At 44.0% G+C, this 23,685-nt stretch overlaps 1 protein-coding gene across 1 annotated transcript in view; it reads left to right on the forward strand.

Annotated features, from left to right (window-relative positions):
* Positions 1 to 23,685, forward strand: part of polq (polymerase (DNA directed), theta) — a gene marked incomplete at its 3' end in the record, with an annotated part of 110,776 nt that overhangs the window by 83,044 nt on the left and 4,047 nt on the right. Inside the window, 1 exon segment of the mRNA XM_065005067.1 lies at positions 1,331 to 3,287. Within this exon segment, the coding sequence (XP_064861139.1) occupies positions 1,331 to 3,287 (1,957 nt within the window).

Consider the following 23,685-nt stretch of genomic DNA (forward strand, 5'->3'; position numbering starts at 1 on the left):
ATGGTGTTGATGATGATGATGGTGTTTATGATGGAGATGGTGTTTATGATGGAGATGGTGTTTGATGATGATGATGGTGTTTATGATGGAGATGGTGTTTATGATGGAGATGGTGTTTATGATGGAGATGGTGTTGATGATGATGATGGTGTTTATGATGATGATGGTGTTTATGATGATGATGGTGTTTATGATGGAGATGGTGTTTATGATGGAGATGGTGTTTATGATGGAGATGGTGTTTATGATGGAGATGGTGTTTATGATGATGATGGTGTTTATGATGATGATGGTGATGATGGTTATGATGATGATGGTGTTTATGATGGATGATGGTGTTTATGATGGAGATGGTGTTTATGATGGAGATGGTGTTTATGATGGAGATGGTGTTTATGATGGAGATGGTGTTTATGATGATGGTGTTTATGATGGAGATGGTGTTTATGATGATGATGGTGTTTATGATGATGGTGTTTATGATGGAGATGGTGTTTATGATGGAGATGGTGTTTATGATGATGATGGTGTTTATGATGATGATGGTGTTTATGATGATGATGGTGTTTATGATGGAGATGGTGTTTATGATGATGGTGTTTATGATGATGATGGTGTTTATGATGGAGATGGTGTTTATGATGATGATGGTGTTTATGATGATGGTGTTTATGATGATGAAGGTGTTTATAATGATGATGATGATGGAGATGGTGTTTATGATGATGATGGTGTTTATGATGGAGATGGTGTTTATGATGGAGATGGTGTTTATGATGGAGATGGTGTTTATGATGATGATGGTGTTTATGATGATGGTGTTTATGATGATGATGATGATGATGGTGGTGATGGTAGTGATGATGATGATGATGGTTTGGATGATGATGATGATGATGATGATGGTTTGGATGATGATGATGATGATGATGGTTTGGATGATGATGATGATGATGATGGTTTGGATGATGATGGTGGTGGTGATGATGATGATGATGGTTTGGATGATGATGATGATGATGGTTTGGATGATGATGATGATGATGATGATGATGGTTTGGATGATGATGGTGGTGGTGATGGTAGTGATGATGATGGTGGTGATGATGGTGGTGGTGATGATGATGATGGTGGTGATGATGATGGTGGTGGTGATGATGATGATGATGGTGATGATGGTGGTGGTGATGATGGTGGTGGTGATGATGATGGTGGTGGTGGTGGTGGTGATGGTGGTGGTGATGATGATGGTGGTGGTGGTGGTGGTGATGATGATGATGGTGGTGGTGATGATGGTAAGGATGATGGTGGTGTACTCTTCCTCCCACAGATCTTGGCAGGCGATAATGATGACGATGATGAACCCTTCCCACCCCCTAACGCACACCGCTCCTCAGTGACCAATGAGAACAGTCTAAACGGCAGTAGCAGCTTCCTATTCGACAGCCTGTACGACAGCTCTTTATTGGCTGGGCTTAGCCACGATTCTCACCAATCAGAGGAAGAGAAGGAGGGGCCTGTTGTCATGGAGACCAGTCTCCTGTCCAACCAGCAGCGGCAACGCAGCGGGCTCATAGCCAATCAGGAGGCAGAGGAACAGGAGGCCGTCCAATGGGGCGAGTCGTCCTTCAACCTATCAGAGTGGGGCGACTCTCTGCTGGTTGGAGAGCACTTCCTGGAGAGGCGGAGCCTGCTGAGACACACGGAGAGACTGCAACACGAACAAGACTGCGGTCAGACCGACAGACCCCAGCCTGACCATGGGGAAACAGAGCAACAAGGACCTCAACCCAACCACAGCAATGGTCAGACAGACGATCACGGTCGGGGAAAATACACACATGACCAGTGTTTGACGGAGCGACCTCAACCCAACCACAGTGGTCTGTTATATGAACCCAAAGACAACCATAACCAGACAGACAGACTGACACAGAACACTGGTGGAAAAGAGGTGGAACCTTCCTGGTCAGAGAGACGGGGAGAGAAGAGGAGAGATCTGATCAGAAGTGTAGTGGGAGAGGAAAGGGGAGAAAAAGGAGGAGATGGAGGGGTTGAGAAGGAGAGAGATGTGAGAGGTGTTGCAGTGTGTGAGAGCAGGCTGTTTGTAAGACCTGCATCACGGAGAGATGGAGAGAGAGAGAAGAGGAGAGAGACTGAACCCTCCCTCCTCTGCAGCCCTGGACTCCAGGACATCTTTGATCGTTGGCCTAGTATGTCTGACCAGCCCTCCCAGCATCCTCTGCTGCCACCTGCTCACACACTCACACACACTGCTGTTGACAACCAAGACTCAGGGGACAGTTTGACTGGTATAACAGCACTGGGACGTGCTGAGGAGGACAGAGAGACAAAGGACAGTTTGACTGGTCTAACAGCACTGGGACGTGCTGAGGAGGACAGAGAGACAAAGGACAGTTTGACTGGTTTGACTGGTCTAACAGCACTGGGACGTGCTGAGGAGGACAGAGAGACAAAGGACAGTTTGACTGGTTTGACTGGTCTAACAGCACTGGGACGTGCTGAGGAGGACAGAGAGACAGGAGAGACCAGTGTGAGATGGGGGGAGACGAGGCAACCCCTGAGGGAGAAAGAGGGGGAGAGACGAGGGGAGACAGGAGAGAACAACGTGAGATGGGGGGAGACAGGGGGACAACTGGGAGAGAGAGAAGAGGGGAGATCAGGTGGGGCTCATGGGGACCTCATCCCCCCAACTCAAGAAACTGTTAAACTGACCATCTACTCTGTCCAATCACCTCACATTATGAGGACTATCCACCATTCACCTCTCACCAGCAGACCTCTCAACCAATCAACCCCCACCCCTCGACCTATCCACCAATCAGCTCACTCCTCCCGCCTCCCTGATCAACCAGCAGTCTCTGTTGGTCCCCAGTTCCTGAAACCAGATCCCAAAACGGACACACACTCTCACTCTGCCCCCAAAACAGACCCTAAACCTCCCCCCAAAACAGATACCAAACCTCCCCCCAAAACAGACACCAAACCTCCCCCTCAACCCAAAACGTTGCTAGACTCTCCTCCTGTCCTCTCCTCCCCCTCATCTCTGACTGACGAGGGCTTCACCCTCCAGCTCTCCCAGGATGCATCTCTCTCTCCCAGCAGCCCTAGCGGTGGGCTGGCCATCATAGACGTGGCGAGCGACAGAACACTGTTCTACACTTTTATAGAGGAGTGGAGGAGGAAGGAGAGGTATTCCCTCGTTCCTGTCTGTCAAACGAAAGAACACGGAGGAGACGGAGGGATTGGAGGGAGGCAGATCAGAGGTAACTAACGCACGCACAGACACACTCACACCAGGGCTACAATTTCCTTGCAGAGGCCCTATTGAGTGGCTGTAAATGCATGCCTTGCGTCCAATGTGCCCCAGTGATTATGGAGACTATTATTTCTAGCAAACCAGATTCCTTTCTGAAGTTGTTCATTTGCTATGTCAAATCAAATCAAACTGTATTTGTCACATAGGCCGAATACAACAGAATACAGTGAAATACTTACAAGCCCTTTAACCAACAATGCATTTCAAGAAATAGAGTTAAGAAAATATTTACTAAATAAAGTAAAGTAATAAAAATAAAAAAAGTAATTATTTGATCAAACGGTAACACAAGAAATGTACATAACAGTAACAAGGCTATATACAGTACGATGAGCGGGGGTAGAGGTCGAGGTCATTTGTAAAGTGACGAGGTATTTATCTCGTCTGGTAGGCTCGCGTCACTGGGCAGCTCGCGGCTGGGTTTCCCTTTTAAGCCTGTAATGGTTTTCAAGCGAGCGTCAGAGCCGGTGTAGTAGGATTCAGTCTTAGTCCTGTATTGAAGCTTTTCCTGTCTGAGGAGTAGCAGGATTTCTTATAAGATTCCGGATTACTGTCCCGCTCCTTGAAAGCGGCAGCTCTAGCCTTAAGCCTGGTGCAGATGTTGCCTGTAATCCATGGCTTCTGGTTGGGAAATGTACTGTGGTCACTGTGGGGACGACGTCGTCGATACACTTATTGATGAAGCCAGGGACTGATGTGGTGTTCTCCTCAATGCCATTGGATGAATCCCAGAACATATTCCAGTCTGTGCTGCAAAACAGTCCTGCAGCATAGCATCCGCGTCATCTGACCACTTCCGTATTGAGTGAGTCAATGGTACTTCCTGCTTTAGTTTTTGCTTGTAAGCAGGAATCAGGAGGATATAATTATGGTCAGATTTGCCAAATGGAGGGCGAGGGAGAGCTTTGAATGGGTCTCTAGAGTTTGTTTTTTTCTTCTATGGTTGCACATGTTTCGGATTTAAGTTTGCCTGCATTAAAGTCCCCGGCCACTAGGAGTGCCGCCTCTGGATGAGCATTTTGTTGTTTGTTTATGGTTGCTTATTACACACAAATAGCCTCGTTTGGCGGCATATCAGTGAGAGCAACTCCTACAGCTGGTGATGGACTCTTCCTACAGCTGGTGATGGACTCTTCCTACAGCTGGTGATGGACTCTTCCTACAGCTGGTGATGGACTCTTCCTACAGCTGGTGATGGACTCTTCCTACAGCTGGTGATGGACTCTTCCTACAGCTGGTGATGGACTCTTCCTACAGCTGGTGATGGACTCTTCCTACAGCTGGTGATGGACTCTTCCTACAGCTGGTGATGGACTCTTCCTACAGCTGGTGATGGACTCTTCCTACAGCTGGTGATGGACTCTTCCTACAGCTGGTGATGAACAGCTGGTGATGGACTCTTCCTACAGCTGGTGATGGACTCTTCCTACAGCTGGTGATGGACTCTTCCTACAGCTGGTGATGGACTCTTCCTACAGCTGGTGATGGACTCTTCCTACAGCTGGTGATGGACTCTTCCTACAGCTGGTGATGGACTCTTCCTACAGCTGGTGATGGACTCTTCCTACAGCTGGTGATGGACTCTTCCTACAGCTGGTGATGGACTCTTCCTACAGCTGGTGATGAACAGCTGGTGATGGACTCTTCCTACAGCTGGTGATGAACTCTTCCTACAGCTGGTGATGGACTCTTCCTACAGCTGGTGATGGACTCTTCCTACAGCTGGTGATGGACTCTTCCTACAGCTGGTGATGGACTCTTCCTACAGCTGGTGATGAACTCTTCCTACAGCTGGTGATGGACTCTTCCTACAGCTGGTGATGGACTCTTCCTACAGCTGGTGATGAACTCTTCCTACAGCTGGTGATGGACTCTTCCTACAGCTGGTGATGGACTCTTCCTACAGCTGGTGATGAACAGCTGGTGATGGACTCTTCCTACAGCTGGTGATGGACTCTTCCTACAGCTGGTGATGAACAGCTGGTGATGGACTCTTCCTACAGCTGGTGATGAACTCTTCCTACAGCTGGTGATGGACTCTTCCTACAGCTGGTGATGAACAGCTGGTGATGGACTCTTCCTACAGCTGGTGATGGACTCTTCCTACAGCTGGTGATGGACTCTTCCTACAGCTGGTGATGAACAGCTGGTGATGGACTCTTCCTACAGCTGGTGATGGACTCTTCCTACAGCTGGTGATGGACTCTTCCTACAGCTGGTGATGAACAGCTGGTGATGGACTCTTCCTACAGCTGGTGATGGACTCTTCCTACAGCTGGTGATGAACAGCTGGTGATGGACTCTTCCTACAGCTGGTGATGAACAGCTGGTGATGGACTCTTCCTACAGCTGGTGATGAACTCTTCCTACAGCTGGTGATGAACTCTTCCTACAGCTGGTGATGGACTCTTCCTACAGCTGGTGATGGACTCTTCCTACAGCTGGTGATGGACTCTTCCTACAGCTGGTGATGAACAGCTGGTGATGGACTCTTCCTACAGCTGGTGATGAACTCTTCCTACAGCTGGTGATGGACTCTTCCTACAGCTGGTGATGGACTCTTCCTACAGCTGGTGATGGACTCTTCCTACAGCTGGTGATGAACAGCTGGTGATGGACTCTTCCTACAGCTGGTGATGGACTCTTCCTACAGCTGGTGATGGACTCTTCCTACAGCTGGTGATGGACTCTTCCTACAGCTGGTGATGGACTCTTCCTACAGCTGGTGATTCCTTACAGCTGGTGATGAACTCTTCCTACAGCTGGTGATGGACTCTTCCTACAGCTGGTGATGGACTCTTCCTACAGCTGGTGATGGACTCTTCCTACAGCTGGTGATGGACTCTTCCTACAGCTGGTGATGGAACAGCTGGTGATGGACTCTTCCTACAGCTGGTGATGAACTCTTCCTACAGCTGGTGATGGACTCTTCAGCTGGTGATGGACTCTTCCTACAGCTGGTGATGAACAGCTGGTGATGGACTCTTCCTACAGCTGGTGATGGACTCTTCCTACAGCTGGTGATGGACTCTTCCTACAGCTGGTGATGGACTCTTCCTACAGCTGGTGATGGACTCTTCCTACAGCTGGTGATGGACTCTTCCTACAGCTGGTGATGGACTCTTCCTACAGCTGGTGATGAACAGCTGGTGATGGACTCTTCCTACAGCTGGTGATGGACTCTTCCTACAGCTGGTGATGAACAGCTGGTGATGGACTCTTCCTACAGCTGGTGATGGACTCTTCCTACAGCTGGTGATGAACAGCTGGTGATGGACTCTTCCTACAGCTGGTGATGAACTCTTCCTACAGCTGGTGATGAACAGCTGGTGATGGACTCTTCCTACAGCTGGTGATGGACTCTTCCTACAGCTGGTGATGGACTCTTCCTACAGCTGGTGATGAACAGCTGGTGATGGACTCTTCCTACAGCTGGTGATGAACTCTTCCTACAGCTGGTGATGGACTCTTCCTACAGCTGGTGATGGACTCTTCCTACAGCTGGTGATGAACTCTTCCTACAGCTGGTGATGGACTCTTCCTACAGCTGGTGATGGACTCTTCCTACAGCTGGTGATGGACTCTTCCTACAGCTGGTGATGGACTCTTCCTACAGCTGGTGATGGACTCTTCCTACAGCTGGTGATGAACAGCTGGTGATGGACTCTTCCTACAGCTGGTGATGGACTCTTCCTACAGCTGGTGATGGACTCTTCCTACAGCTGGTGATGGACTCTTCCTACAGCTGGTGATGAACAGCTGGTGATGGACTCTTCCTACAGCTGGTGATGGACTCTTCCTACAGCTGGTGATGAACAGCTGGTGATGGACTCTTCCTACAGCTGGTGATGAACAGCTGGTGATGGACTCTTCCTACAGCTGGTGATGAACTCTTCCTACAGCTGGTGATGAACAGCTGGTGATGGACTCTTCCTACAGCTGGTGATGGACTCTTCCTACAGCTGGTGATGGACTCTTCCTACAGCTTCTTCCTACAGCTGGTGATGGAACAGCTGGTGATGGACTCTTCCTACAGCTGGTGATGGACTCTTCCTACAGCTGGTGATGGACTCTTCCTACAGCTGGTGATGGACTCTTCCTACAGCTGGTGATGGACTCTTCCTACAGCTGGTGATGGACTCTTCCTACAGCTGGTGATGGACTCTTCCTACAGCTGGTGATGGACTCTTCCTACAGCTGGTGATGGACTCTTCCTACAGCTGGTGATGGACTCTTCCTACAGCTGGTGATGGACTCTTCCTACAGCTGGTGATGACTCTTCCTACAGCTGGTGATGGACTCTTCCTACACAGCTGGTGATGGACTCTTCCTACAGCTGGTGATGAACAGCTGGTGATGGACTCTTCCTACAGCTGGTGATGGACTCTTCCTACAGCTGGTGATGAACAGCTGGTGATGGACTCTTCCTACAGCTGGTGATGAACTCTTCCTACAGCTGGTGATGGACTCTTCCTACAGCTGGTGGACTCTTCCTACAGCTGGTGATGGACTCTTCCTACAGCTGGTGATGGACTCTTCCTACAGCTGGTGATACAGCTGGTGATGGACTCTTCCTACAGCTGGTGATGGACTCTTCCTACAGCTGGTGATGGAACAGCTGGTGATGGACTCTTCCTACAGCTGGTGATGGACTCTTCCTACAGCTGGTGATGGACTCTTCCTACAGCTGGTGATGGACTGGTGATGGACTCTTCCTACAGCTGGTGATGGACTCTTCCTACAGCTGGTGATGAACTCTTCCTACAGCTGGTGATGGACTCTTCCTACAGCTGGTGAGCTGGTGATGGACTCTTCCTACAGCTGGTGATGAACAGCTGGTGATGGACTCTTCCTACAGCTGGTGATGGACTCTTCCTACAGCTGGTGATGGACTCTTCCTACAGCTGGTGATGGACTCTTCCTACAGCTGGTGATGGACTCTTCCTACAGCTGGTGATGGACTCTTCCTACAGCTGGTGATGGACTCTTCCTACAGCTGGTGATGAGCTGGACTCTTCCTACAGCTGTGTGATGGACTCTTCCTACAGCTGGTGATGGACTCTTCCTACAGCTGGTGATGAACTCTCCCTACAGCTGGTGATGGACTCTTCCTACAGCTGGTGATGGACTCTTCCTACAGCTGGTGATGAACAGCTGGTGATGGACTCTTCCTACAGCTGGTGATGAACTCTTCCTACAGCTGGTGATGGACTCTTCCTACAGCTGGTGATGGACTCTTCCTACAGCTGGTGATGAACTCTTCCTACAGCTGGTGATGGACTCTTCCTACAGCTGGTGATGGACTCTTCCTACAGCTGGTGATGGACTCTTCCTACAGCTGGTGATGGACTCTTCCTACAGCTGGTGATGGACTCTTTCCTTCAGCTGAACAGCTGGTGATGGACTCTTCCTACAGCTGGTGATGGACTCTTCCTACAGCTGGTGACTCTTCCTACATGGACTCTTCTACAGCTGGTGATACAGCTGGTGATGGACTCTTCCTACAGCTGGTGATGGACTCTTCCTACAGCTGGTGATGGACTCTTCCTACAGCTGGTGATGGACTCTTCCTACAGCTGGTGATGGACTCTTCCTACAGCTGGTGATGAACAGCTGGTGATGGACTCTTCCTACAGCTGGTGATGAACTCTTCCTACAGCTGGTGATGGACTCTTCCTACAGCTGGTGATGGACTCTTCCTACAGCTGGTGATGAACAGCTGGTGATGGACTCTTTCAGCTGGTGATACAGCTGGTGATGGACTCTTCCTACAGCTGGTGATGGACTCTTCCTACAGCTGGTGATGAACAGCTGGTGATGGACTCTTCCTACAGCTGGTGATGGACTCTTCCTACAGCTGGTGATGGACTCTTCCTACAGCTGGTGATGGACTCTTCCTACAGCTGGTGATGGACTCTTCCTACAGCTGGTGATGGACTCTTCCTACAGCTGGTGATGGACTCTTCCTACAGCTGGTGATGGACTCTTCCTACAGCTGGTGATGGACTGGTGATCTTCCTACAGCTGGTGATGGACTCTTCCTACAGCTGGTGATGGACTCTTCCTACAGCTGGTGATGAACAGCTGGTGATGGACTCTTCCTACAGCTGGTGATGGACTCTTCCTACAGCTGGTGATGAACAGCTGGTGATGGACTCTTCCTACAGCTGGTGATGGACTCTTCCTACAGCTGGTGATGAACAGCTGGTGATGGACTCTTCCTACAGCTGGTGATGGACTCTTCCTACAGCTGGTGATGGACTCTTCCTACAGCTGGTGATGGACTCTTCCTACAGCTGGTGATGAACAGCTGGTGATGGACTCTTCCTACAGCTGGTGATGAACAGCTGGTGATGGACTCTTCCTTCCTGGTGATGGACTCTTACAGCTGGTGATGGACTCTTCCCTGGTGATGAACAGCTGGTGATGGACTCTTCCTACAGCTGGTGATGGACTCTTCCTACAGCTGGTGATGAACAGCTGGTGATGGACTCTTCCTACAGCTGGTGATGGACTCTTCCTACAGCTGGTGATGGACTCTTCCTACAGCTGGTGATGGACTCTTCCTACAGCTGGTGATGGACTCTTCCTACAGCTGGTGATGGACTCTTCCTACAGCTGGTGATGGACTCTTCCTACAGCTGGTGATGGACTTCCTTCAGCTACAGCTGGTGATGGACTCTTCCTACAGCTGGTGATGGACTCTTCCTACAGCTGGTGATGGACTCTTCCTACAGCTGGTGATGGACTCTTCCTACAGCTGGACTCTTCCTACAGCTGGTGATGGACTCTTCCTACAGCTGGTGATGGACTCTTCCTACAGCTGGTGATGAACTCTTCCTACAGCTGGTGATGGACTCTTCCTACAGCTGGTGATGGACTCTTCCTACAGCTGGTGATGGACTCTTCCTACAGCTGGTGATGGACTCTTCCTACAGCTGGTGATGGACTCTTCCTACAGCTGGTGATGGACTCTTCCTACAGCTGGTGATGGACTCTTCCTACAGCTGGTGATGGACTCTTCCTACAGCTGGTGATGGACTCTTCCTACAGCTGGTGATGGACTCTTCCTACAGCTGGTGATGGACTCTTCCTACAGCTGGTGATGGACTCTTCCTACAGCTGGTGATGGACTCTTCCTACAGCTGGTGATGGACTCTTCCTACAGCTGGTGATGGACAGCTTCCTTCCTACAGCTGGTGATGACTCTTCCTACAGCTGGTGATGGACTCTTCCTACAGCTGGTGATGGACTCTTCCTACAGCTGGTGATGAACTCTTCCTACAGCTGGTGATGGACTCTTCCTACAGCTGGTGATGAACAGCTGGTGATGGACTCTTCCTACAGCTGGTGATGGACTCTTCCTACAGCTGGTGATGGACTCTTCCTACAGCTGGTGATGAACTCTTCCTACAGCTGGTGATGGACTCTTCCTACAGCTGGTGATGGACTCTTCCTACAGCTGGTGATGGACTCTTCCTACAGCTGGTGATGGACTCTTCCTACAGCTGGTGATGGACTCTTCCTACAGCTGGTGATGGAACTGGTGAGCTGGTGATGGACTCTTCCTACAGCTGGTGATGGACTTCTTACAGCTGGTGATACAGCTGGTGATGGACTCTTCCTACAGCTGGTGATGGACTCTTCCTACAGCTGGTGATGGACTCTTCCTACAGCTGGTGATGGACTCTTCCTACAGCTGGTGATGGACTCTTCCTACAGCTGGTGATGGACTCTTCCTACAGCTGGTGATGGACTCTTCCTACAGCTGGTGATGGACTCTTCCTACAGCTGGTGATGGACTCTTCTGGTGATGGAACAGCTGGTGATGAACAGCTGGTGATGAACTCTTCCTACAGCTGGTGATGGACTCTTCCTACAGCTGGTGATGGACTCTTCCTACAGCTGGTGATGGACTCTTCCTACAGCTGGTGATGGAACAGCTGGTGATGGACTCTTCCTACAGCTGGTGATGGACTACAGCTGGTGATTCCTCCTACAGCTGGTGATGAACAGCTGGTGATGGACTCTTCCTACAGCTGGTGATGAACAGCTGGTGATGAACTCTTCCTACAGCTGGTGATGGACTCTTCCTACAGCTGGTGATGGACTCTTCCTACAGCTGGTGATGGACTCTTCCTACAGCTGGTGATGGACTCTTCCTACAGCTGGTGATGGACTCTTCCTACAGCTGGTGATGGACTCTTCCTACAGCTGGTGATGGACTCTTCCTACAGCTGGTGATGGACTCTTCCTACAGCTGGTGATGGACTCTTCCTACAGCTGGTGATGGACTCTTCCTACAGCTGGTGATGGACTCTTCCTACAGCTGGTGATGGACTCTTCCTACAGCTGGTGATGGACTCTTCCTTACAGCTGGTGATGAACAGCTGGTGATGGACTCTTCCTACAGCTGGTGATGAACAGCTGGTGATGGACTCTTCCTACAGCTGGTGATGGACTCTTCCTACAGCTGGTGATGGACTCTTCCTACAGCTGGTGATGAACTCTTCCTACAGCTGGTGATGGACTCTTCCTACAGCTGGTGATGGACTCTTCCTACAGCTGGTGATGGACTCTTCCTACAGCTGGTGATGAACAGCTGGTGATGGACTCTTCCTACAGCTGGTGATGGACTCTTCCTACAGTTGGTGATGAACAGCTGGTGATGAACTCTTCCTACAGCTGGTGATGAACTCTTCCTACAGCTGGTGATGGACTCTTCCTACAGCTGGTGATGAACAGCTGGTGATGGACTCTTCCTACAGCTGGTGATGGACTCTTCCTACAGCTGGTGATGGACTCTTCCTACAGCTGGTGATGGACTCTTCCTACAGCTGGTGATGGACTCTTCCTACAGCTGGTGATGGACTCTTCCTACAGCTGGTGATGGACTCTTCCTACAGCTGGTGATGGACTCTTCCTACAGCTGGTGATGGACTCTTCCTACAGCTGGTGATGGACTCTTCCTACAGCTGGTGATGAACTCTTCCTACAGCTGGTGATGGACTCTTCCCTACAGCTGGTGATGAACAGCTGGTGATGAACAGCTGGTGATGAACTCTTCCTACAGCTGGTGATGGACTCTTCCTACAGCTGGTGATGGACAGCTGGTGATGGACTCTTCCTACAGCTGGTGATGAACAGCTGGTGATGGACTCTTCCTACAGCTGGTGATGAACTCTTCCTACAGCTGGTGATGGACTCTTCCTACAGCTGGTGATGGACTCTTCCTACAGCTGGTGATGAACTCTTCCTACAGCTGGTGATGAACAGCTGGTGATGGACTCTTCCTACAGCTGGTTGATGCTTGGAGAGAAACGTGTTCTGATAAGCCCAGTCATTGCCAACAATTCTAAATGCCCGTGGAAAATACACAGCTTTAATGGCCTCTATTGAAAGAAGAGGATCCCAGCTTTCCATTCTAATGAAAATAGGAGAATCCCAGCTTTCCACTCTATTGAAAATAGGAGAATCCCAGCTTTCCATTCTATTGAAAATAGGAGAATCCCAGCTTTCCATTCTATTGAAAATAGGAGAATCCCAGCTTTCCACTCTATTGAAAATAGGAGAATCCCAGCTTTCCATTCTAATGAAAATAGGAGAATCCCAGCTTTCCATTCTATTGAAAATAGGAGAATCTCAGCTTTCCATTCTAATGAAAATAGGAGAATCTCAGCTTTCCATTCTATTGAAAATAGGAGAATCCCAGCTTTCCATTCTAATGAAAATAGGAGAATCTCAGCTTTCCATTCTATTGAAAATAGGAGAATCTCAGCTTTCCATTCTATTGAAAATAGGAGAATCTCAGCTTTCCATTCTAATGAAAATAGGAGAATCTCAGCTTTCCATTCTATTGAAAATAGGAGAATCCCAGCTTTCCATTCTATTGAAAATAGGAGAATCCCAGCTTTCCATTCTTGTACTATTTATTTTTTAACTCCTGTCAGTGACCATGTTTACATGCACACAGTATTCCGGATAGAAGCTCATATCCAGCTTCAGGTACTTTTTTGGTATAAGCTGTTTACATGCACCTTTGATATCCAGCTGACAAGTATGCCTGTACCCATGAATAAGCAGAATATATCCTCATGGAAGTTCATATGGGTTAAGTGGAATAGTAACTAAAACAGGGACACTGACTAGTGGAATAGTAACTAAAACAGGGACACTGACTAGTGGAATAGTAACTAAAACAGGGACACTGACTAGTGGAATAGTAACTAAAACAGGGACACTGACTAGTGGAATAGTAACTAAAACAGGGACACTGACTAGTGGAATAGTAACTAAAACAGGGACACTGACTAGTGGAATAGTAACTAAAACAGGGACACTGACTAATGGAATAGTAACTAAAACAGAGACACTGACTAATGGAATAGTAACTAAAACAGGGACACTGACTAGTGGAATAGTAACTAAAACAGGGACACTGACTAGTGGAATAGTAACTAAAACAGGGACACTGATTAGTGGAATAGTAACTAAAACAGGGACACTGACTAGTGGAATAGTAACTAAAACAGGGACACTGACTAGTGGAATAGTAACTAAAACAGGGACACTGACTAGTGGAATAGTAACTAAAACAGAGACACTGACTAATGGAATAGTAACTAAAACAGGGACACTGACTAATGGAATAGTAACTAAAACAGGGACACTGACTAGTGGAATAGTAACTAAAACAGGGACACTGACTAGTGGAATAGTAACTAAAACAGGGACACTGACTAATGGAATAGTAACTAAAACAGAGACACTGACTAATGGAATAGTAACTAAAACAGGGACACTGACTAATGGAATAGTAACTAAAACAGGGACACTGACTAATGGAATAGTAACTAAAACGGGGACACCGACTAATGGAATAGTAACTAAAACAGGGACACCGACTAATGGAATAGTAACTAAAACAGGGACACTGACTAATGGAATAGTAACTAAAACAGGGACACTGACTAATGGAATAGTAACTAAAACAGGGACACTGACTAATGGAATAGTAACTAAAACAGGGACACTGACTAATGGAATAGTAACTAAAACAGGGACACTGACTAATGGAATAGTAACTAAAACAGGGACACTAATGGAATAGTAACTAAAACAGGGACACTGACTAATGGAATAGTAACTAAAACAGAGACACTGACTAATGGAATAGTAACTAAAACAGGGACACTGACTAATGGAATAGTAACTAAAACAGGGACACTGACTAATGGAATAGTAACTAAAACAGGGACACTGACTAATGGAATAGTAACTAAAACAGGGACACTGACTGTAATGGAATAGTAACTAAAACAGGGACACTGACTGTAATGGAATAGTAACTAAAACAGGGACACTGACTAATGGAATAGTAACTAAAACGGGGACACTGACTGTAATGGAATAGTAACTAAAACAGGGACACTGACTAATGGAATAGTAACTAAAACAGGGACACTGACTAATGGAATAGTAACTAAAACAGGGACACTGACTAATGGAATAGTAACTAAAACGGGGACACTGACTAATGGAATAGTAACTAAAACAGGGACACTGACTAATGGAATAGTAACTAAAACAGGGACACTGACTGTAATGGAATAGTAACTAAAACAGGGACACTGACTAATGGAATAGTAACTAAAACGGGGACACTGACTGTAATGGAATAGTAACTAAAACGGGGACACTGACTGTAATGGAATAGTAACTAAAACGGGGACACTGACTGTAATGGAATAGTAACTAAAACAGGGACACTGACTGTAATGGAATAGTAACTAAAACAGGGACACTGACTGTAATGGAATAGTAACTAAAACAGGGACACTGACTGTAATGGAATAGTAACTAAAACAGGGACACTGACTGTAATGGAATAGTAACTAAAACAGGGACACTGACTGTAATGGAATAGTAACTAAAACAGGGACACTGACTGTAATGGAATAGTAACTAAAACAGGGACACTGACTAATGGAATAGTAACTAAAACGGGGACACTGACTGTAATGGAATAGTAACTAAAAAACATGGGACACTGACTGTAATGGAATAGTAACTAAAACAGGGACACTGACTGTAATGGAATAGTAACTAAAACAGGGACACTGACTGTAATGGAATAGTAACTAAAACAGGGACACTGACTAATGGAATAGTAACTAAAACAGGGACACTGACTAATGGAATAGTAACTAAAACAGGGACACTGACTAATGGAATAGTAACTAAAACAGGGACACTGACTAATGGAATAGTAACTAAAACAGGGACACTGACTGTAATGGAATAGTAACTAAAACGGGGACACTAATGGAATAGTAACTAAAACAGGGACACTGACTGTAATGGAATAGTAACTAAAACGGGGACACTGACTGTAATGGAATAGTAACTAAAACAGGGACACTGACTGTAATGGAATAGTAACTAAAACAGGGACACTGACTGTAATGGAATAGTAACTAAAACAGGGACACTGACTGTAATGGAATAGTAACTAAAACAGGGACACTGACTGTAATGGAATAGTAACTAAAACAGGGACACTGACTGTAATGGAATAGTAACTAAAACAGGGACACTGACTAATGGAATAGTAACTAAAACAGGGACACTGACTAATGGAATAGTAACTAAAACGGGGACACTAATGGAATAGTAACTAAAACAGGGACACTGACTAATGGAATAGTAACTAAAACGGGGACACTGACTGTAATGGAATAGTAACTAAAACAGGGACACTGACTGTAATGGAATAGTAACTAAAACAGGGACACTGACTGTAATGGAATAGTAACTAAAACAGGGACGCTGACTAATGGAATAGTAACTAAAACAGGGACGCTGACTAATGGAATAGTAACTAAAACAGGGACGCTGACTGTAATGGAATAGTAACTAAAACAGGGACGCTGACTAATGGAATAGTAACTAAAACAGGGACGCTGACTGTAATGGAATAGTAACTAAAACAGGGACACTGACTAATGGAATAGTAACTAAAACGGGGACACTAATGGAATAGTAACTAAAACGGGGACACTAATGGAATAGTAACTAAAACAGGGACACTGACTAATGGAATAGTAACTAAAACAGGGACGCTGACTGTAATGGAATAGTAACTAAAACAGGGACGCTGACTAATGGAATAGTAACTAAAACGGGGACACTAATGGAATAGTAACTAAAACAGGGACACTGACTAATGGAATAGTAACTAAAACGGGGACACTAATGGAATATTAACTAAAACGGGGACACTAATGGAATAGTAACTAAAACAGGGACACTGACTAATGGAATAGTAACTAAAACAGGGACACTGACTAATGGAATAGTAACTAAAACAGGGACACTGACTGTAATGGAATAGTAACTAAAACAGGGACACTGACTGTAATGGAATAGTAACTAAAACGGGGACACTAATGGAATAGTAACTAAAACGGGGACACTAATGGAATAGTAACTAAAACAGGGACACTGACTAATGGAATAGTAACTAAAACGGGGACACTGACTGTAATGGAATAGTAACTAAAACAGGGACACTGACTGTAATGGAATAGTAACTAAAACAGGGACGCTGACTAATGGAATAGTAACTAAAACAGGGACGCTGACTAATGGAATAGTAACTAAAACAGGGACGCTGACTGTAATGGAATAGTAACTAAAACAGGGACACTGACTAATGGAATAGTAACTAAAACAGGGACACTGACTAATGGAATAGTAACTAAAACAGGGACACTGACTGTAATGGAATAGTAACTAAAACAGGGACACTGACTGTAATGGAATAGTAACTAAAACAGGGACGCTGACTAATGGAATAGTAACTAAAACGGGGACACTAATGGAATAGTAACTAAAACAGGGACACTGACTAATGGAATAGTAACTAAAACGGGGACACTAATGGAATAGTAACTAAAACAGGGACACTAATGGAATAGTAACTAAAACAGGGACACTGACTAATGGAATAGTAACTAAAACAGGGACACTGACTAATGGAATAGTAACTAAAACAGGGACACTAATGGAATAGTAACTAAAACAGGGACACTGACTAATGGAATATTAACTAAAACGGGGACACTGACTAATGGAATAGTAACTAAAACGGGGACACTGACTAATGGAATAGTAACTAAAACAGGGACACTGACTAATGGAATAGTAACTAAAACAGGGACACTGACTAATGGAATAGTAACTAAAACAGGGACACTGACTGTAATGGAATAGTAACTAAAACAGGGACACTGACTAATGGAATAGTAACTAAAAAACTAATGGAATAGGGACACTGACTAATGGAATAGTAACTAAAACAGGGACACTGACTGTAATGGAATAGTAACTAAAACAGGGACACTGACTGTAATGGAATAGTAACTAAAACAGGGACACTGACTGTAATGGAATAGTAACTAAAACAGGGACACTGACTAATGGAATAGTAACTAAAACGGGGACACTGACTGACACTAATGGAATAGTAACTAAAACAGGACACACTAATGGAATAGTAACTAAAACAGGACACTGACTAATGGAATAGTAACTAAAACATGGGACACTGACTAATGGAATAGTAACTAAAACAGGGACACTGACTAATGGAATAGTAACTAAAACAGGGCTGACACTGACTAATGGAATAGTAACTAAAACGGGACACTGACTAATGGAATAGTAACTAAAACAGGGACACTGACTAATGGAATAGTAACTAAAACAGGGACACTGACTAATGGAATGTAACTAAAACAGGACACTAATGGAATAGTAACTAAAACAGGGACACTGACTGTAATGGAATAGTAACTAAAACAGGGACACTGACTGTAATGGAATAGTAACTAAAACAGGGACACTGACTGTAATGGAATAGTAACTAAAACAGGGACACTGACTAATGGAATAGTAACTAAAACTAATGGAATAGACTAAAACTGACTAATGGAATAGTAACTAAAACAGGGACACTAATGGAATAGTAACTAAAACAGGGACACTGACTAATGGAATAGTAACTAAAACAGGGACACTGACTAATGGAATAGTAACTAAAACAGGGACACTGACTAATGGAATAGTAACTAAAACAGGGACACTGACTAATGGAATAGTAACTAAAACAGGGACACTGACTAATGGAATAGTAACTAAAACAGGGGGACTGTAATGGAATAGTAACTAAAACAGGGACACTGACTAATGGAATAGTAACTAAAACAGGGACACTGACTAATGGAATAGTAACTAAAACAGGGACACTGACTAATGGAATAGTAACTAAAACAGGGACACTGACTAATGGAATAGTAACTAAAACGGGGACACTGACTAATGGAATAGTAACTAAAACAGGGACACTGACTAATGGAATAGTAACTAAAACAGGGACACTGACTAATGGAATAGTAACTAAAACAGGGACACTGACTAATGGAATAGTAACTAAAACAGGGACACTGACTGTAATGGAATAGTAACTAAAAAAACTAATGGAATAGTAACTAAAACGAGGACACTGACTGTAATGGAATAGTAACTAAAACAGGGACACTGACTGTAATGGAATAGTAACTAAAACAGGGACACTGACTGTAATGGAATAGTAACTAAAACAGGGACACTGACTGTAATGGAATAGTAACTAAAACAGGGACTGACTAATGGAATAGTAACTAAAACAGGGACTGACTAATGGAATAGTAACTAAAACAGGGACACTGACTAATGGAATAGTAACTAAAACGGGGACACTAATGGAATAGTAACTAAAACGGGGACACTAATGGAATAGTAACTAAAACAGGGACACTGACTAATGGAATAGTAACTAAAACAGGGACTAATGGAATAGTAACTAAAACGGGACACTGACTGTAATGGAATAGTAACTAAAACAGGGACACTGACTAATGGAATAGTAACTAAAACAGGGACACTGACTGTAATGGAATAGTAACTAAAACAGGGACACTGACTAATGGAATAGTAACTAAAACAGGGACACTGACTAATGGAATAGTAACTAAAACAGGGACACTGACTAATGGAATAGTAACTAAAACAGGGACACTGACTAATGGAATAGTAACTAAAACTAATGGGACGCTGACTAATGGAATAGTAACTAAAACAGGGACACTGACTGTAATGGAATAGTAACTAAAACAGGGACACTAATGGAATAGTAACTAAACGGGACACTAATGGAATAGTAACTAAAACAGGGACACTGACTAATGGAATAGTAACTAAAACGGGGACTGACTAATGGAATAGTAACTAAAACGGGACACTAATGGAATAGTAACTAAAACAGGGACACTGACTAATGGAATAGTAACTAAAACGGGACACTGACTAATGGAATAGTAACTAAAACAGGGACACTGACTGTAATGGAATAGTAACTAAAACAGGGACACTGACTGTAATGGAATAGTAACTAAAACAGGGACACTAATGGAATGTAACTAATGGAATAGTAACTAAAACAGGGACACTGACTGTAATGGAATAGTAACTGGAAAAACAGGGACACTGACTAATGGAATAGTAACTAAAACAGGGACGCTGACTAATGGAATAGTAACTAAAACAGGGACTGACTGACTGACTGACTAATGGAATAGTAACTAAAAAACTAATGGGACTAAAACAGGGACTAATGGAATAGTAACTAAAACAGGGACACTGACTAATGGAATAGTAACTAAAACAGGGACACTGACTAATGGAATAGTAACTAAAACAGGGACACTGACTGTAATGGAATAGTAACTAAAACAGGGACTGACTAATGGAATGACTAAAACAGGGACACTGACTAATGGAATAGTAACTAAAACAGGGACACTGACTAATGGAATAGTAACTAAAACAGGGACACTGACTAATGGAATAGTAACTAAAACAGGGACACTGACTGTAATGGAATAGACTAATGGAATAGTAACTAAAACACTGACTGTAATGGAATAGTAACTAAAACAGGGACTAATGGAATAGTAACTAAAACAGGGACACTGACTAATGGAATAGTAACTAAAACAGGGACACTGACTAATGGAATAGTAACTAAAACAGGGACACTGACTAATGGAATAGTAACTAAAACAGGGACACTGACTAATGGAATAGTAACTAAAACAGGGACACTGACTAATGGAATAGTAACTAAAACAGGGACACTGACTAATGGAATAGTAACTAAAACAGGGACACTGACTGTAATGGAATAGTAACTAAAACAGGGACACTGACTGTAATGGAATAGTAACTAAAACAGGGACACTGACTGTAATGGAATAGTAACTAAAACGGGGACACTGACTAATGGAATAGTAACTAAAACGGGGACACTGACTAATGGAATAGTAACTAAAACAGGGACACTGACTAATGGAATAGTAACTAAAACAGGGACACTGACTGTAATGGAATAGTAACTAAAACAGGGACACTGACTGTAATGGAATAGTAACTAAAACAGGGACGCTGACTAATGGAATAGTAACTAAAACAGGGACGCTGACTAATGGAATAGTAACTAAAACAGGGACGCTGACTGTAATGGAATAGTAACTAAAACAGGGACACTGACTAATGGAATAGTAACTAAAACGGGGACACTAATGGAATAGTAACTAAAACAGGGACACTGACTAATGGAATAGTAACTAAAACAGGGACGCTGACTGTAATGGAATAGTAACTAAAACAGGGACGCTGACTAATGGAATAGTAACTAAAACGGGGACACTAATGGAATAGTAACTAAAACAGGGACACTGACTAATGGAATAGTAACTAAAACGGGGACACTAATGGAATAGTAACTAAAACAGGGACACTAATGGAATAGTAACTAAAACAGGGGGACTGACTAATGGAATAGTAACTAAAACAGGGACACTGACTAATGGAATAGTAACTAAAACAGGGACACTGACTAATGGAATAGTAACTAAAACGGGGACACTGACTAATGGAATAGTAACTAAAACAGGGACACTGACTAATGGAATAGTAACTAAAACAGGGACACTGACTAATGGAATAGTAACTAAAACAGGGACACTGACTAATGGAATAGTAACTAAAAAACATGGGACTAAAACTGACTGACTAATGGAATAGTAACTAAAACAGGGACACTGACTAATGGAATAGTAACTAAAACAGGGACACTGACTAATGGAATAGTAACTAAAACAGGGACACTGACTAATGGAATAGTAACTAAAACAGGGACACTGACTAATGGAATAGTAACTAAAACGGGGGACTAATGGAATAGTAACTGACTGACTAATGGAATAGTAACTAAAACAGGGACACTGACTGTAATGGAATAGTAACTAAAACAGGGACACTGACTAATGGAATAGTAACTAAAACAGGGACACTGACTAATGGAATAGTAACTAAAACGGGGACACTAATGGAATAGTAACTAAAACAGGGACACTGACCAATGGAATAGTAACTAAAACAGGGACGCTGACTGTAATGGAATAGTAACTAAAACAGGGACGCTGACTGTAATGGAATAGTAACTAAAACAGGGACGCTGACTGTAATGGAATAGTAACTAAAACAGGGACACTGACTAATGGAATAGTAACTAAAACAGGGACACTAATGGAATAGTAACTAAAACAGGGACACTGACTAATGGAATAGTAACTAAAACAGGGACGCTGACTAATGGAATAGTAACTAAAACAGGGACGCTGACTAATGGAATAGTAACTAAAACAGGGACACTAATGGAATAGTAACTAAAACAGGGACACTGACTAATGGAATAGTAACTAAAACAGGGACGCTGACTGTAATGGAATAGTAACTAAAACAGGGACACTGACTAATGGAATAGTAACTAAAACAGGGACACTAATGGAATAGTAACACTAATGGAATAGTAACTAAAACAGGGACACTGACTAATGGAATAGTAACTAAAACAGGGACGCTGACTGTAATGGAATAGTAACTAAAACAGGGACGCTGACTGTAATGGAATAGTAACTAAAACAGGGACGCTGACTAATGGAATAGTAACTAAAACAGGGACACTGACTAATGGAATAGTAACTAAAACGGGGACACTAATGGAATAGTAACTAAAACTGTAATGGAATAGTAACTAAAACACTAATGGAATAGTAACTAAAACAGGGACACTGACTAATGGAATAGTAACTAAAACGGGGACGCTGACTAATGGAATAGTAACTAAAACAGGGACGCTGACTAATGGAATAGTAACTAAAACAGGGACACTGACTGTAATGGAATAGTAACTAAAACAGGGACGCTGACTAATGGAATAGTAACTAAAACAGGGACGCTGACTAATGGAATAGTAACTAAAACAGGGACACTGACTAATGGAATAGCTGACTGTAATGGAATAGTAACTAAAACAGGGACACTGACTAATGGAATAGTAACTAAAACAGGGACGCTGACTAATGGAATAGTAACTAAAACAGGGACACTGACTGTAATGGAATAGTAACTAAAACAGGGACACTGACTGTAATGGAATAGTAACTAAAACAGGGACGCTGACTGTAATGGAATAGTAACTAAAACAGGGACACTGACTGTAATGGAATAGTAACTAAAACAGGGACACTGACTAATGGAATAGTAACTAAAACAGGGACGCTGACTAATGGAATAGTAACTAAAACAGGGACACTGACTGTAATGGAATAGTAACTAAAACAGGGACACTGACTAATGGAATAGTAACTAAAACAGGGACTAATGGAATACTGACTAATGGAATAGTAACTAAAACAGGGACACTGACTGTAATGGAATAGTAACTAACTAATGGAATAAAACAGGGACACTGACTAATGGAATAGTAACTAAAACGGGGACGCTAATGGAATAGTAACTAAAACAGGGACGCTGACTGTAATGGAATAGTAACTAAAACAGGGACGCTGACTAATGGAATAGTAACTAAAACAGGGACGCTGACTAATGGAATAGTAACTAAAACAGGGACACTAATGGAATAGTAACTAAAACGGGGACACTGACTAATGGAATAGTAACTAAAACAGGGACGCTGACTAATGGAATAGTAACTAAAACGGGGACACTGACTAATGGAATAGTAACTAAAACAGGGACACTAATGGAATAGTAACTAAAACAGGGACACTAATGGAATAGTAACTAAAACAGGGACACTGACTGTAATGGAATAGTAACTAAAACAGGGACACTGACTGTAATGGAATAGTAACTAAAACAGGGACGCTGACTAATGG

Source organism: Oncorhynchus nerka, linkage group LG19, assembly GCF_034236695.1.
Source record: "Oncorhynchus nerka isolate Pitt River linkage group LG19, Oner_Uvic_2.0, whole genome shotgun sequence".
NCBI lineage: Eukaryota > Metazoa > Chordata > Actinopteri > Salmoniformes > Salmonidae > Oncorhynchus > Oncorhynchus nerka.